This window comes from Bos javanicus, chromosome 23, assembly GCF_032452875.1.
Source record: "Bos javanicus breed banteng chromosome 23, ARS-OSU_banteng_1.0, whole genome shotgun sequence".
NCBI classification, from domain to species: domain Eukaryota; kingdom Metazoa; phylum Chordata; class Mammalia; order Artiodactyla; family Bovidae; genus Bos; species Bos javanicus.
In genome coordinates, this window is record NC_083890.1 from 41,803,178 (window position 1) to 41,821,201 (window position 18,024).

Here is an 18,024-nt window from a genome sequence, read left to right on the forward strand (position 1 = left end):
GGAGGAGGAAATGGCACCCCACTCCAGTATTCTTGCACGGAGAATCCGATAGAGGAGCCTGGTGGGCTACATTCAGTGGGGTCGAAGAAGAGCTGAATGTGACTGAGCGACTGAGCATGCTTTGTTGCTGTTGCCACTGCACTTGCTCCTTCCGGGCACTAATTAGATCTTCTTCAAACTCCTCTAATAGTTTCTTAGGTGCTCCCTGCTTCATTCTTCCCCGCTGTCAGTACGTCTATTCGTCACAACTAGAACATTCTTCCTGAAGCATGGCTTTGCTTGTGATATTCTCCTGCTAAAAATAAAAGCAGATCCTTTTAGCCGGGCACTCAGAAGCCTCTGCCTCTTCAACCTCGTCTCCTACCACTTTCTCTTCATTCAGCCTGCTGTCCCGACGGGCTTGCTCTTTCCTGAAGATAACCTACACCATTCAGCTTCCACACCTTCACTTTGACCCTGACTGTCTTCCCTCGCTTCTCTTATACCTTCCGTACTCCTGGATGCTGTTGCCTCTGGCATTATGGCTGCTAAGTCGCTTCAGTCGTGTCCAACTCTGTGTGACCCCATAGACGGCAGCCCACCAGGCTCCCCCGTCCCTGGGATTCTCCAGGCAAGAACACTGGAGTGGGTTGCCATTTCCTTCTCCAATGCATGAAAATGAAAAGTGAAAGTGAAGTCGCTCAGTCGTGTCCGACTCTTAGTGACCCCATGGACTGCAGCCCACCAGGCTCCTCCATCCATGGGATTTTCCAGGCAAGAGTACTAGAGTGGGGTGCCATTGCCTTCTCCCCTGGCATTATGGAGTCTGTCCTAAAAATTACAACACTTCAAGGCTTTCAGGGCTATTGCTTTTCTTTATCAGGTCTTTAAACTTATAAAATTCTTCCGTCATAGTGATCTTTACCTTAAACCACAGTCACCTGTACCACCCCCGTCTCCACTGTCTTCTTGATTAAGGAATTGGGTACAGGACTCTCTCACTCTCTGAAAGAAACTCTCTTGGAAGTTTCTTGAATTGCCATGGGTCAGGATATTCTGTAAATAAGGGCCTAGAAGGAGGCACCCTGCTCACCTTGACTCTCTTCTCGTAGCAGCTTCCCATTGTTTTGATGAGGCAGCCAGCAGGTTGGAAGGTGGGCACAGTAACTCCAGTGAAAGCTCTTAATCGGGCAGTGACTCATTACTGGGCTTCCCTTGTGGCTCAGCTGGTAAAGAATCCACCTGCAATGCGGGAGACCTGGGTTCGATCCCTGGGTTGCGAAGATCCCCTGGCGAAGGGAAAGGCTACCCACTCCAGTATTCTGGCCTGGAGAATTCCATGGACTGTGTAGTCCATGGGGTCACAAAAAGTTGGACACAACTGAGTGACTTTGACTTCACTGACTCATTACTAACACAGACACTGGATTCTTGGCTCCATGGTTGTTATTTGGGGTAGCAGTAAGGGAAGACTGTGCAATCATTCTTCCCAGTTTCACCTTTTCTTAAAACAGGAGGTGCCTTTTTGAAATTTCACTGTTTCGGGTTCCAAAAGAAGGAAAGCAGAGGCTCTCTGAAGACTGTAATCAGAGAAAAGAGAATTACTGTTTAGAATACTGAACTGAGGAACTTCCCTGGTAGTCCAGTGGCTAAGCCTTGGCATTCCTAATGCAGGGAGCCCAGGTTCGATCCCTGGTCAGGGAACTAGATTCCACAGGACACATCTAAGAGTTCCCATGCTGCAACTAAGACTGGCACAGGCAAATAAGTATTAAAAAAAAAAAAGAAGGAATACTGAACCAAGTGTTCTGTCACCCTGCCCACCCCTCAGTGGCCGTGGGGAATGGCTCACGAGGGCGTCTGGAGGGATACGTGAAGGCGCCCCCTTAGGATGCTGTCTTCAGCGCGTGCTGCCTTTCTCTCAGGCCTTTTCAGCTTTCATCCCATTTGTTGTTGTTCAGTCGCTAAGTCATGTCCGACTCTTGCAACCCCATAGACCGTAGCCCGCCAAACTCCTCGTCCCTGGGGTTTCCCAGGCAAGAATACTGGAGTGGGGTGCCACTTCCTTCTCCAGGCATCTTCATCCCATTACTGGAATGTAAAATAGGTTTCAGGCAGGTTTACTTTCTACCTGATCTTTTAAGAATGAAGCTGGGCTATTGGCCCAAGGGAAATGATTGCACCCATTTTAAAGACAGGATTGAAAGTAACTTTTTTATTCCTTGGTTAATGAACTCTGGCGCTAGAGTAATGTTATCATGAGTTAGTATTTTTAGGAAAAAAAAAAAAAGTGATATGACCACGTGATTTAAGAACCTGTTTTAAGAACACTGGCTTTTCAGTGGGCAGCTTGCCAGTCCTCCCTGGCCAGCTGGTCATGGTAGTCAACTGTTTAGGAACATGAGCGGTATTGTAATTAGCAATGAGGAATTCTGATTTGAAAATCCAAAATAGCTCTAGATATTTAGTTAAACCCCTCATGCAAATAAAAGACAAACATCTCATATTTTAAGTGGGATAAGCCTTTACAAATAAATTTGCCTCCTTAAAATTACTTTTAATTAGTACTGATACTGAGAAAAATATAATCATAAAATTATTAAGGAAAACCTGAAAAAAACTTGCTTTTGACTTCTTTGTCAAAAATGTTTTACGACTGTTCATCTATCTTCCCTGGATGTACGTCTCCTAGGAGACTGTGTTTCAGCATTCCTGACTGACACAAAATCACACACCAGAGGGTTTCCCGGAGGCTTGGCCCTTTTGTGACAGGATGGTCTGTGGACTTCAGCCCTTTGATATATGATTTCCCCTTTCATTTAGAAAAGGAAATAACTGCTCCTCTTTTGAATGATTTTTAATTAAAGATTTTTAAAAACTCTATTATTTATCCATGAAGGGAAAAGTAAGTTGCTTTTATAAACTGGTAGTTAAATATATTAGATGGTTCATGGCTGGCATTAAAATGCTCTATGTTTTTTTGTTTTGTTTAAGTGTTTCAGTGTTTTAATAGTTTAAATTTTGGTAGAACTTTTTTGAACTATTAGTAGAGTAATAGAAAAACTGAGAATAGTAGCTTTAGGCTAACTGTATTGGTAATTTCAAAGAGTAAGGGACTCTATTTGAGCATCTAGAAATGCCACTCTCAGCAATTAAAGCACTTAATATTTTATTATAATCTAAGAGCAGTTTCCATTGGGAGTAGATTAATAAATATATGTTTTCTTTGTTTTTCCTACAGGAAGGAACTTGAAACCTTCAAAGGTAATTTTGTGTTTAATTCTTCACTTTAAAGTAGATGAGAGTTAATTGATGTCAGATGTTTTCTCTTGATGATAATGAAAGAATGCATTCCTTTTTCTTTAAATCAGACAGTTTACATCAGAAAATGCAAGTTTGCTTAACACTGTTTTATCAATTTATTTAATCACTGTGGTTTTGATATTCTTTTTCAGCTGTAACACATGTACCAAGTGAGAGTATCTGCTAGTGGCATCATAAATAGTATGTTAGGATGACATAATGCTGACTTAGAGGTTGCCGAGAATCACAATTGGAGAAGATTCTGGTTTCTGTTGTGTAGAGAATCTGGGCCACACGGAGAGGTGATGGTGATAGAGGTGGCCCTGCAGGCAACCCAGTCGCCTGACCCGCCTGCAAGGTGTTCAGTGCTGGGCCTGCTCAGCCACCGTCTTGTAACTTTGGATAAGTCTCTCTACCTTTTTCAAGCTTATCTGTAAAATCGTAAGCTTTGCTGAGCTATATTCTGAGACACTAAAAGTGCCTAGCATTGCTTTTTAATTTTAGGGAACTTTTGCAAGTGAGCATGAGAAATAATTCTTGGTCGTGCTGACTCTTGGAAACACTCATGAAAAATAGGGAAAACCACAGACTTTCAGAAGCTCAAAGCCCTTCCAGCTTGCCACTTTTCAATTATGCTTTAGAGGTTGAGTAGTGAAATTTCTATTCTCAGAGAATTTCAGTAACTGAGAAGACTCTGAATTGTTGTTTTTATGTTTCATTTATAAACTGGTATTGACTTTTTGAGTTACTGGTTAAAGATTTTTCCAGAACATTATTTACAGTTGAATTGTTTATCTGTGTGATATGTTTGGATGTTTTAGAGAAAGCAACTAATACTTGAGATAAAAGGTATAAAGGCTTATTCCTGCTACATCTGTTATTAAACCGACTTGACTTGGCTGGGTTTCTGTTTGGCTGAAGTTATAGTGAATGATTTAGTTCGCCAGTTTGTTAAGGGCGATGTTAAATGGTCATGATCTGATGTATTATCATGGTTATCATTATTCTTAATCAATTTGTGAACCACAACTCATGTACATTATTTTTCATCACTGGTTTAAAATAAGATTTGAAATCCCCATAAGGTGTTATTTTCTCTCTCCTCCTTTCTTTTAGTCTACTAGCGTCTTCTTATACTGTATTGGGGGAAGAAAAAAAATCAAGTTAATATTAAAAGACAAGGCAGAGACCCAGATTATGCAACATGTCAGCTTTGCTTGCATCTCAGTACTGAGGCTTTTTTTTTCTTTTTGTGTGACAGTATTCCAGAAAAAGAGGAGACCAGCAGTTTGCAAGAGGATAGATAGTGCTATGTATTACCTGATAGAATGATTCAATCCATGCTGAAATATCTTGTTTTTACATATATCCCTAATTATGTACAACACTTAACAGCACATCCAACCCACAGGCCAGCTAAAGCTCTCAATTAGAACAAACCTTAAATGGATTATTGTATCATAATCTAGTTTTTTAAAGAACTAATATTCATTAAAAATTATTTCCTCTTGAGTGTTTTGCTAATACTTCAAAAGCATGTGTAGCTTGCAATAAAATAATATAACTAGTCTTCCAAGACATTACTGGAGAAGAGAATTCGTTCAAAGATGCAATAATTTGTCATTTTTTGAACGTTGCTTTTGCCTTTGTTTTTCCTTTATACATTTCAGGAAAACAAAAAATATTACTTCCTCCAATTGTTTTATTCAAGTTGTAGTTATATTTAGAAGCTTTTTGGTAAGTTGGGGAAGAACTAACTTTTCGGGGCAAAATTAGTAACCCTCAAGGTTAGTGACATAGATCAGTGTGATCCACCGAGTTCTGGATTCTTCCTTCTGTACTCCATTGAGGTTAATGAGTTCATCTTTATCTTGCACTTAAGATATATCTAGCAAATCTCTACAGTATTATTGAAATGGTTCATTATTTGTTTTGTTTTTTTTAATATTGGCAGCAGGAAGGTTTTCTCTTTTCTCTCCAATATTGCCTTTCTTTAAACTCTTTAGTGTTAGTCACTTGAATATCATACAATATGAAAAGGGTAAGATCTTTAAAGTCTTAATTTTTTAATTTTCAGTGAGAAGGAACCCCATTATTATAACTACACGTAGAGTAAATAAATTGGGGTGCAAGTATATTTTTACATTAGTTTTCTCCAGATATATGCCCAGGGATGGGATTGCTGGATCATATAGTAGTTTTATTTTATTTTTTCAAGGAACCTCCATACTATTTTCCATAGTGGTTATACCAATTTACATTCCCACCAACAGTGGGGATCTTTTCTCCACACTCTCTCCAGGATTTAATATGCAGTTTAATTAAATATCAACATTTAATACACAGTTTAATTAAATACCAAATAAAATCATGAAACCTCCGTTTTAAGGAGAACTGCTTTTAAGAAAATTAAGTTGACTGCTTTGGAAGACCTGATACAGGTAAATAGCTTTTTAAAAAATTACTGTAAAATGTTAAATTAGAAATTAAAAAAGACTTGGGGGAAAATAATAAAAATTCTGAAAGAGTCCATACACAAATTGTTTCTCACTTCTTAAATTCCCTTTCTGCTTTTAAAAATAGGCTGGAACTTTTATCCAGTGCAGAATAGGTGGCTTATACAAAGATTTTTTTCAACCAGTGGACCTATAGTCAAAGAACTCAGAAAAAAGTATGGTTATATTTGAAGTTAAAGTGTCTGTATCTGTGTTTTTAAAAAGCCTTTGTCTTGGCTGCTCTGGCTCGTCACTGCTGTGCCCAGGCTGTCTCCCGTGGCAGCGAGTGTGGGCTGCCATCCAGTCGTCGTGCGCGGGCTTCTCATCGCGGTGGTTTCTCTGGTTGCAGAGCTCGGCCTCTAGGATGCTCGGGCTCTGCAGTTGCCCCACAGCCTCTGGGATTTTCCCAGACCAGGGACTGAACCGATGTCCCCTGGCCCACTGGGGAAGCCCTTGCATGTGTGTGTTTTTAATGATTTACTATGTTAACTGCTTTATTAAAAATTAAATGAGCAGCATGGGATCCAGCTGTGTTATCTAAGAGGACATCTACTGTAATCTCCTCTTTAATATAGCACTGCCCGGCCATGTCAGAAATGGGACGGACTGACAGTGTGAAAACATGCCAAGATTTAGTGGCCATCGCTGTCACAGTGAGTGGGTCACCAGAGAATGTGGGGAGAGGCGGCTAAGACCAGCCGAGGGAGTGTGATCCCACTTAAGGCTTTGTTCTGGGAAGCAAAGCCAATGAAGGATACAGGGCCAGAGCGCTCATCAGAACTGCCCAAGACAGCTCTGTGACAGGAAGGTCCAGAGAGGAGAAGGCTTAAAGGAGAAGTGGTCATCAGTGCTGGAAGTAACGTAGGAAGGTTGAGCAGAATGGGGAATCCCACTGGAGTTAACAGTGAATAGATTAGTGGTGACCTGACAGAGCTCTTTGTAAAGGGAGACTCCAGATTGCAAATCAGAAGCATGTGAGACATTTAGGAAAGAAATGAAAAGGTCACGTGAGATAGAATCAGGGTCAAGGTCAGGGAAGAAGGTGAAGTTGAAGACGTTAAGGACTTGATTAAGATCTAGAGAAGATGGAGAAAAAATACCTAGATAGGTTGTCCTTGGAGAGGATCGAGGGATATCTCTTTTTCTGAGACTTCAGAGAAGGAAAGGATGGCAGGTCATAGGGGAAAAAAAATCTGTGGAAGGAAAGATTGTCTGAATTTGCAAGGCTAGGCTCAGAAGTAGAAATACAAACCAAAACAAACAATGCTTTGGTTAACACAAAGCTGGGAATTAAAGAGCATATACGATGGGTCAGCAGAGCACCGTAATCTTGGGTGCTAATAAGATCATGATTAAAATGATTGGCCGTGGAATTCAGGCCAGAAAGGAGAGGCCTGAAGAGACCAGTAAAATAAGCAAGATACGAGGTACCGGGGATGGTGTTCCCCTTAAAGATGGAAAACACTTGGGTGGTTGAGTATGTGGTTGACCACACTTCTTGTGGTCAAAGAAAGAATTTCAGTTTGACATCGTTGAGATAGAGCAGTTCCCAGTGATGATCATGGCTAAATTTGAGTGAAAAAGAAGGCATAAAATTCCCCATCTGACTTGGGGAATTCTGAGGCCATGAGGAGTCACACTTATTTGGGTGACTCAGATATGAATTATCCATACCAGTGGCTTAGTAGCCACAGCAGGTCATGAATTTAGATGTGATAGATGGAAAGCTTGGGTAGAACATGTTGGGTCAATTCAAGAGTTAGCTTAACACGTAAGGCAGAACTCTTCTGCTGCCATTTGGCAATAAAATGGCAACCCACTCCAGTGTTCTTGCCTGGAGAATCCCAGGGACGGAGGAGCCTGGTGGGCTGCTGTCTCTGGGGTCGCACAGAGTCGGACACGACTGAAGCGACTTAGCAGCAGCAGCAGCAGGCAATGGAGACCCAGGTTGGGTAATACCACTGTCCTCTGTCCTCAAGGGGCTAAAGCACAGTGGCAAAGCTTCTAGGATAGAAAGGCAAATATATGATTTTAATACAATGACAAAAATATTAAAATAGAAATAAGCACACTATGGTGGGAGTACTCAGTCTTTTAGAGAGAGGCACTTGAATGCCGACCTGGCAGAAACAGGTAATAAGGACATTCCAGGAAGAGGAAAGAACAACTGCAAAGATGCAGGGACGTTTATCTTATTTCAAGAGCACAAGTTAAAATTTAACTTCTTGTTCAATGAGGAGACCACAATTAGTGAGTGCTGAAGCATCTGGTGTGTGGGTACAGTAGTGAGGGGTGAAGTTGAGACGTGGGCAGGGCACACATGCCGCACAGCTTGTATGCCACGCAGAGGAGCTTTGGCTTTTTCTTTGGACTAGTGGTCTCCACGGAGAAGGCAATGGCACCCCACTCCAGCACTCTTGCCTGGAAATCCCATGGATGGAGGAGCCTGGTAGGCTGCAGTCCATGGGTCGCTAAGAGTCAAACACAACTGAGCGACTTCACTTTCACTTTTCACTTTCATGCATTGGAGAAGGAAATGGCAACCCACTCCAGCGTTCTTGCCTGGAGAATCCCAGGGACGGGGGAGCCTGGTGGGCTGCCGTCTATGGGGTCACACAGAGTTGGACACGACTGAAGCGACTTAGCTTAGTGGTCTCCAAAGAGGCCCATGAGTATCCAGAGTAATGTCAGTAGTGGTGGAGAAGAAAACTGGAACTTCTATTTCTTTTTTTATGTCATCCTTTTATAATTCAATTTTTGTGCATCTTCTATAATAAACTAGGACAGGTATTGATGTATATGTTATAAAATATACATATTTGGGGGTGCATGTTAAACGCTTTTGTTCATGGCAAGACTGCTCAGCAATCACTGTTGTAGCTGGGAGAGATGAGGTAGGGATGGGAGAACCAGAAGGTTCAGTTTAGGATAACAGGAGGCAGTCTGCATTATAGAGCAGGTTTTCTGGGATCATAGGTTTTCTGAAGACAGATTGGAAAAGAGCAGGTCTAGAGCAAGAAGGGTTGGTTGAGAAATTACTACATACACTTGAATGAAGGCAGTGGTAGAATGGAGAGAAGGGCCCAGACTGAAGAATCAAGAATTTCATCACTCTTGTGGGAAGTCTAGGATGACTGGAATTCTGGCTAGGACATGTGGGTGGATTTTTCTTTTACCAGGAAATGTAATACAGGCAGAAGAGCAGATTTGGGAGGGAACCATAGTGGATACTGTTGGTTTTGGGAGGAGGAGGTACAGTATCAGTTGATTAATGATAATAATTAATAGTTTATTAATGCAAGCAAGTTCCTAGTAACCCCACAAAAGTGCAGAACTTTTTGATATCTGATAGAGAAATGCTTTTTAAAATGTTTTATTGAGATTTGACTTTCATATCACAAATTGCATTCATTTTTAAGTGTATGATTCAGTGAGTTTTAGTAAATTTATAGAATTGTGCAGCCATCATCAGAACACAGTTTTAGAACGTTTTCGTCACCCGTCACCATTCCTTTCTGCCCCTCTGCATTCCCAGCCCCAGGCAGTCATTAATCAGTTTCTGTCTCCATAGACTTTCCTTTTCTGGACCTTTCATACGAATGCAGTCATGCGATGTGTTGTATTTTTGCTTCTGGATTCTTTCAGTCATGTTAAATTTTTGGAGTTCATCCATGTTGTAGCATATATCAGTAGACGGTTCTTTTTATTGCTGAATTAATATCCCATTGTATGAATTTATTGCAATTCGTTTATCCTTTCACTGGTTGATGGACATTTGGATTGTCTCCAGTTTGGAACGGTTGTGAATAATGCTGCTATAGACTTTGATATGCAAGCCTGTGTGTAGACGTATCTTTTCACTTTTCTTGGGTATGTAACTAAGCCTGGAATTTCTGGATCATATGATACGGTTGTGTTGGGCTCAGTCGTGTCAGATTCTTTGTGACCCTACGGTCTGTAGCCCACCAGGCTCCTCTGTCCATGGGGATTTTCCAGGCAAGAATACTGGAGTGGGTTGCCATTCCATTCTCCAGGGGATCTTCCCGATCCAGGGATGGAACCCAGGTCTCTTGCATTGCAAGCAGATTCTTTACTGTCTTATCCGCCAGGGAAGCCCTATGATAAGATTATACTTAACTTTTTAAGAAACTGCCAAGCTGTTCTCTGCAGCGGTGGTACCGGTTACGTTCCCACCAGCTGTCTAGGGGTTGTGGTTTCTCCTCACCCTTGTCAACGCTTGATATCGTTGACTCTTATGTCTAGGTCTGTGATCCATTTTGAGTCAGTTTTTGTGTCTGTGTGATGTAAAAGTCTAAGTTTGTTTGCTTTTGTTTTTCACATGTATCCAATTGTCTCTGAACTATTTTTTGAAAAGATTTTTCCCCCATTCCATTGAGCTACTTTGGCGCTGTCACAGGAAACCAGTGGCCATAAATGTAAAGAAGAGTATATTTCTGGACTCTCAGTTTTCTTATTGTCAGTACCACACTGCCTGGATTATTGTAGCTTTTGTAATAAGTTTTGAAATTGGGAAGTATAAATCTTCGAATTTTGTTCTTTTACAAAATCATTTTGGCTATTTTAGGTCCTTTGCATTTCTGTACAAATTTTAGGATCATTTTGTCTGTTTCTACAAAAAAAAGTCTGCTGGGATTTTGATAGGGATTGTTTTGAATTTCTACTTCAGTTAGGGGAGAATTACTATCTTCATAATATTGTGTCTTCCAGTCCATGAACATGGATGCATCTTTATGTGTTTGCAGCTTTGATTTTCCTGAGCTGTGTTCTGTTATTTTCAATATGCAAAGTCTCGCTTCTTTTGTTAAATTTACTCATAAATATTTTATTCTTGCTGAGTGAATTCAGTCTTGAGCATATTAAGTCTGAGATGCCATTACAGATAGAAGTGTCCAGTGGGTTGCTGCATGTCAGGAGACAGCCGTGAGCTGGGGCTGGGAGCAGGCTGACCCCGGGGTGCAGTGGGTGGGGAGCCTTGGGTCTGGGTGAGACCAGGCGGAAGAAAACAAAGGTGACGGGGGTGGAAGTCTAGGAAGCGCTAGAATTCACCCGACAGGCATAAGAAGAGAGCTAGCTGCTTTTGACGGAGCTGAGAACAGTCAGCTGCAGAGGTGGGGATGCGTGTCTCGGGGCGTGTCTCAGGGAGCGCCAGGCAGTGTGACGTTGTTATAGAGGACAGAAGGGAAGATGGTCCGAGAAGGGGCATGTGATCTGTCGACTGAAGTTCACTGGTGACGGTCCTGGGAGCGATTTAGCAGCACGGGGGTCCCGTGTGGGCTGGGAGGGGAATCCAGCTGGCGGAGGACAGGGACCAGCGGGAGGTTCTGTCGCACTCCCCGAATGACCCGGGTGCCTGGCACATTGGTACTGACTGAACATTTGAGTGAATGGGGGAAGAGAGCGGGGCTTTCGAAATCACAGGCTTAGAGGAGGAGAGAAGTGAGGAGAGGCTGGAGGGGAGGAGGGTTTATTGATTTCTGAGAAACTTGAGTGCCTTTGTATGAAAGGGGGGAGAAAAGAGGCTGCAGCCAGGGAGGGGCTGAGGGCACGGAGAGTGGCTGACAGTGAAGCTGTGATGCCCAGAGGACCACGCGAGGGGGTTCGGAGCACACGACTTCGAAACAGGAAAAGACTGTTGACAAGTATCTGTAACTATTGGAATTGTGAGGATTTAAGATACTTATTAAAAATACATAGTGCATTCCAAGCTACCAGTTAGTGTGGCTGAATTTGAAGGAACCTTTAGGCTAAGGCTGTGCTGAAAGTGAATTGGGGGGAGTTTAAAGATACCTTTGTGTTGGGAGACAAGCTGTATTCTTCGTCTTTATCTTACTGCTTGCAGAGAGCTGGGCTTCTTCTCTCATTTCCTATGTTGTTACTGAGGCGTCTTTGTGCCTCTGTGACGGACTCGGACGGGTTTAGTGTTTTCAGCCTCTCCCCTACCTTTTGAGGAGCACTTGGTATGGCCCCAGATCCGTGCATACATCTTTGCACACCAGAGCCCTCAGAGCTTGCATTTGGCTTTTATAGAGGCAGTAGATTCTGATACATGTCTGCAGAAGTCATCAGCAGAAAACTAACAGGCTTAATAGAATTTCTTTGGAAAAACCTGCTTCTGGCTCCAGCCTCGCTTCCTTTGTTCTACTCCCAGAAGATGCACAGCAGGGGAGCTGCCTGGTAAACTGGAGGTTTCACTTGACCAGCCTGAGCTTCTGCTCAGTTCTACTTGCTCAGTGCCCACATCCATGTCATCTCCAGGATTCACCGAAAATAGTCAGAGGAATCCCTGTAGGTGGAACTTTACTTGATGTTTTTTTCCTTCACTGCTTTTCTTTAAAATTTTTACCTCCGTGCTTGGGTACATTGCAGTGTTTGCATGGTATGCAGGTGATAGATACATCACTAAAAAGCAGAAATAAAATTTCAACTCGATTTGAACCTCTAACCAGTAACATGTTAATGAAAGCATTATTTGTTTCTTTATATTACAGAGAAGTGATAGTCACTATAAATTAATACCTAAAACAAGTGAAAAATGTTTCTTGGCAATCTGGGACTTTGCTCTTATAATTTTGTGTCTTATCCCCATCTGGTGAAATTCACCAGTCATCTTTATGAGGCAGCGCCTTTATAATTGAAAGATAAATATAAAATGCCAGGGGAACAATGCCAGTCATTAGAGTAACGAGTCCATTTCTGATATACAGCTCCGTAAAACTAACTCAACATCTCTTGCTGCTGGCATGTGCATTTTCCAAGAAGTAGTTAAACATGGGAGCCGTAGCCAACAACGATGTGAAGTTAAAGTTCCTTCTGTGCTGCTGTGTTGGGTTCAACTAAAATGGCTGATTTTCCAAATGGGTTTTGAAAAGGTAATAATGCTTCATACAGATTAAAACTTCTATGTTATTTTCCTAATTTTACAGAACTTTGGTGTTTCCTGTCATGTGTTGGCAATGGTTTTGTGATATTTTATTTTAATAAATAGCACATGTAAGGATATTAAGTTTGTGGAATTTACTGCAAAAATTATACCTTAAAAATTAACTGGTAGCTTTTTTTTTTTTTTCAGTTAAGTAATTTGTTATTCTACCCATGGAGATTACTGAGGAATAATTTTTAATTATTGCATTTTTTAAAACTCCATATTATGCCTTTAAGGTGGCGCATGTTATGACGTGTTATATATCATTCCCTGTCAGCTGAATCCCACTTGTTTCTAAAGGAAAGAAATGAAAGAAATACACGTCGTCTGAGCTTCTTCTCACTCTATTGAGATTTTTCTGTTTCTGAGATTACATGTTAAAGGTGGACTTGAATTAAAAGGTAACTTCCTTCTCCCTTTCTTAAGTCTGTCTTGCATATAGTGTGGCAGACTCGTTAAGCTCAGGGCAGACACATTAATCAAAGCAAAATCATAGCTCAGGAATTCATTCTAACGCCAGAGCATTCATGGAACTCTAACCCGAGGGAGGTGTTACCGCATCCTCGGTAATTATTTGTTAAGTGTTGAGGAATAAACTGGTAAGAATAGAGTAAGAACCTTAAGGCTTATTTTTCAAAGTGTTTATCAGTAATATATGACAAATGACACTTTCTCCTCTTCCCTCAGTTACACTGTCTTACATGGTGGTGGTGAGTAAATATTTGAATGTAGATATAATCTGGTATTACATTTATTTTTTTTAATTCTTTAAGAAATTACTCCCTGAAAATCTTGACTTCTCGGTGAATATTGGCTAGTTTTTTTTTTTTTAACCTGTTTCCTTTTTTTCCACATGTCAATATGTGTTAGTGTATTAAAAAGATGGTTCATATTATGTAGCTTAGTATTTTAGTGAAGTTAGTGTCTGTATCCTAGGGTACAGAAATATTCATGTCCTGCCTGTTGATTTTGTCTCTAAGTCAGTTTATTTTTAAGACCTAGTTGATTCTTTATTCTAGTAACTGTCATAAGATGTTACACTGTGGCATGACCTAGAACTCTCAAAGATGACACTTTATATTGTAGAGGATGGTAATTCTAACAGCTTGGGTAGATATTAAACTGCAAAAATGTAAAGCCTTGATCAGGGTTGTGGTGCTTAAATGTTACCTTTCTGCAGTTTCTTATAATTAGTATATAGCACTCTTCTGTAAACAATAATTATAGCAATAGAGTCTTTTTAGAAATGTATCAGGACAACTTTACGTTGTATATCATGTGTGTTTGGTATCATGAATAAATACAGCTGTTCTGTTTCATTACCTTTTTGCTGGAACACTGTATAAATTTGACAGCAAAAATTACACCTTTCAGAAAAACTAGATTCCAGCACCACGAAAGAAGAGGCAAGTGAAGATTTTACCTGTCAGGCTCAAAAAGAGAGTTTATCTGTTGAATTCATATGAAGCCTCATGATTTTCTCTTAGTTTTTTGAAGGTTTGTGCTGGAAAATAACCTACAGGGTCTTGTAGCTCTGCTGTTTAAACTGTTTGGACAGGTGATGGAGTTGGCACCTTCTCAGAAGACTGGTCCATAGGTAATGATGTTTATGGATTTCCAGGGCCAATCAAGTGGCTGGCTGAGCCCTACAGGAGAGCCACCCAGTCACCATGTAAAGTCAGCCATGGCTTTCCTTGGAGAGATGTGCTCATGACATGAACAGAAATAGATGCTGGTGAATTGTTCTGGTGAATGCTTCTGGCCACTTTCAGGTGGGATTTTAGTGTCCTTAATGATCTTGAGTGAGGATGTTACATACTAAGGATATCAAATTGTTGACATATGTATTACAGATATTTAAAATCTCAGCTTGGTTATTTGCCTTTTAATTGTTTGCTTTTTTCTTACACATGGAAGTTTCATATTTTTATGTATTCAGACAGGTATTTAAAAATGACATCCTCCATTGTTTTTATGCCTAAAAAGTTCTCTCCCAACCAAAGAAATAAATGTTAACTTGTAATCTCTTCTGGTTTTTATTCTAGCTTAATTATCATTTGCTGATTTTACTCTAACAAATCTGGAACTTATATTGATGTATAGCATGAAGTAAGCATCAGTTTTTTGCCGTAGAAGTAATTAATTTTTCTAGTACTTTGAAATCATCCTTTGCAGTCCTCAACCTCTTCTTGCCAAATTTTGTTGGCTACACTTTCTAATTTTTATTCATTGATTTTTGGTTGTGCTGGGTCTTCACCGCTGCCGGGGCTTCTTTCTCATTGCAGCGAGCAGGGGCTGCTCTCGCTGCAGTGAGCAGGCATCTCATCACGGGCTTTTCTTGCTGCTGAGCGCAGGCTCCAGGGCACGCAGCCTTCAGCAGTTGCGGCTCCCAGCAGTTGCGGGGCATGAGCCTAGTTGCTCTGGGGCATGTGGAATCTTCCCGGACCAGGGATCAAACCCGTGTCTCCTGCATTGGCAGGCGGGTTCTTTACCACTGAGCCAGACCTTTCTCTGGCACTTTCTCCCTCTTTCTTCCTGCATCATCTGCTGAATCACTCCAGCACTTACTCTGAACTGAAAACTTCTTATTTGGTATTGGAGTATATAGCCAATTAACAATGTCGTGGTAGCTTCAGGTGAACAACAAAGGGACTCAGCCATAAATATACGTGTATTCATTCTCTCCCAAATCCCTCTCCCATGCAGGCTGGCACGTAACATTGAGCAGAGTTCAGTGTGTGCTGTACAAATATAGAGGTCCTTCTTGGTTATCCATCTTAAAATATAGCAGTACGTACATGACGTTCCCAAAGTCCTAACTGTCCCTTCACCCAGGCAACCATAAGTTTATTTTCTAAGTGTGTGAGTCTCTTTCTGTTTTGTAGGTTCATTTGTATCATTTCTCTTTAGATCCCACATATAAGGGATGTCATACAATATTTCCTCTTCTCTGTCTGACTTAACTTCACTCAGTGTAACACTCTCTAGGTCCATCCACGTCACTGCAGATGGCATTATTTCATTTTTTAACAGCTGAGTAATACAAGGCCTGGCGTGCTGCAGTTCATGGGGTCGCAGAGTTGTACACGACTGAGCTACTGAACTGAACTGAACTGAATATTCCATCATGTATATGCACCACATCTTCTTTATCCACTCCTCTGTCAGCGGGCATTTAGGTTGCTTCCGTGTCTTGGCTGCTGTAAATGGTCCAGCACTTACTCTGATGTTCCCTGTGCTCCACTCTTGTTTTTCTGTCTCCTTTGCCTCGTTGTCCTTCCTCCCCCACTCATCCCAGTGGGAAGAATCTCTGGGTTGCATCCTTGGGCCTTTTCACTCACCATTCTGTGGTCTCATCAGTTCCAAGGCTTTAAATACCATCTGATGCTCACAACTCCCTGATAAGATGGTTCCTGACCTGCCTCTCCCCCAAATCTAGACTGGAATAGCCAACTACCAGCTCCAATCTCTACAGCTGTGCCTACAGGAACCCTCAACCCAGCATGGCAGAGCCTGGTCTCCATACCCATCTTCCCACCTTCCTGGCCGCTCTGTCATCCCAGTGACACCACCATTCATTCTTCCTGGGGCTTTGACCACGACAAACACACAACTGAAAAATAAGATGCTGCTTGATCCCTCGCTTGCTCTCACACCTCACATCCGATTCTTCAATATATCCAATCAGCCCAAACCGGATCCCAGATCTGACCGGATCTTCCTATCTCTCCCAGTAGGTTCAGGCTGCCTCAGTCCTGTGTAGAAGCTCCGGTGGCATCCTCGCCCAGTCCCTGCCACTCCTGTCTCCCTCCCTCCCCACCCAGTATCGCCTTCTTGCCCCAGATGCCCTGCGGCTTCTCATCGCACTGAGACCAGATGCCCTGCGGCTTCTCATCGCACTGAGAACAGCGCCCTTCTCTCTGCTCGCTCAGCCCGCTGTTTGCCCCCACCCCTGACCTCACTTCCTCCCACTCTTTCCCGGCTCCTCCGTCCAGCCCCACCGGCCACCCACTCTTCCTCCCGGGGGCCCAGCATGCCTCCCGTGCCTGGGGGTTCTCCTGAGCCCTCCGCCTGCTCTGCTCCTCCTCCAGACGGTGGCCTGACTCCCTCCTTTCCGCTACCTTCTCAAAGGTATCCGTGTTTTCAGCTGTGCATTCTCTCTCTCCCTTTACCTGGCTTTCTTTTATGACATACCTTTCTTTTCTTTCTCTTCCGTGGAAACCTGATATACACTTACCTGGCTCTTCTCTGCTGCGCCCCGTGCGCCGAGACGGGCACTGACCCAGGACTCGGCGAGTATTCACTGGCTCTATGGAGTCGCAGGGCAGCATCCTGTCCCCTTGCCTTCTGGCTTGGATTCCTTTTAACTCTGTCTTTCAAACACTGTGGAGCCATCTAGCTAGCTATCTAAAAATTCAGATAATCCGATGGAATTCCCATCAGTTACATCATGAGACCTGGAAGTGGCTCCTGATTCTTCCAGCAGTGCTTCCCAGCTTTAGCCATGAGAGCGTCACAGTCACAGACTTTGTCACATCCACATATTAGCTGTACCGCTTCTGACTTTTTCTCTAAGTCAACTCATTTTAAAGAGAGATTTTAAAATACACTTCTTAGGGAATCCCCTGGCAGTCCCGGGGTTAGGACTCAGCACTTGCACTGCCAGGGGCCCGGGTTTTTGATCCCTGATCGAGGAACTAAGATCCCGCAAGCCATGTGGCACAGCCAAAAACAAAAAACAAAAAAAAAAGTTTTTAGTAAAATACTCTTCTTACTATAAATGGAAAACAAGTATCACTTGACACAAATAGAAACTGCATAAGTAAATACATAACTATTAAAAGGCTTCTGCCACCGCAAATTATTGTGCATGCAGTATTTTGGAAAACTGAGCTTCAGGATTAAGTTCAAAAGCTCTTTATCTTTAACAGAGTCGATAAAATTTTTCCCAAAAGCCCATGCTTGCCTCTTCAGCTTCATCATAGTTTTTTTTTTTTTTGTACTGAAAACTTTGAGGATGTATTACTTGCTGGTTTATCTTGAACCAGGCAGTTTTTTGAAAAGTGTTTTTCTCACTGATCTGTTAAGAAAGAAAAAAAGAAAATAACACTTCAGAAAGAAAGGATGTCACACTGAAAGCAATTTTGCCAAGAGGCAAACCTTGATGGCCGAGCATTCCCCTCCTTCCTGCCTGGGGTCCTCTGAGCATTTCTTCACTGCTACTTTTGCAAATTCCACTATTTGCACTTTAGTGAGACCAACATGAAAATGCCAGTCCCAGCTGGAAAGCGGCAATGTGGAAGC

General features: G+C 42.1%; 1 protein-coding gene across 1 annotated transcript in view; it reads left to right on the forward strand.

Annotated features, from left to right (window-relative positions):
* DTNBP1 (dystrobrevin binding protein 1) overlaps positions 1–18,024 on the forward strand; it is a 101,182-nt gene that overhangs the window by 51,809 nt on the left and 31,349 nt on the right. The window contains exon 7 of the mRNA XM_061398821.1: positions 3,221–3,243. Coding sequence (XP_061254805.1) covers positions 3,221–3,243 — 23 coding nt within the window. The remainder of the gene's footprint in view (positions 1–3,220; positions 3,244–18,024) is intronic.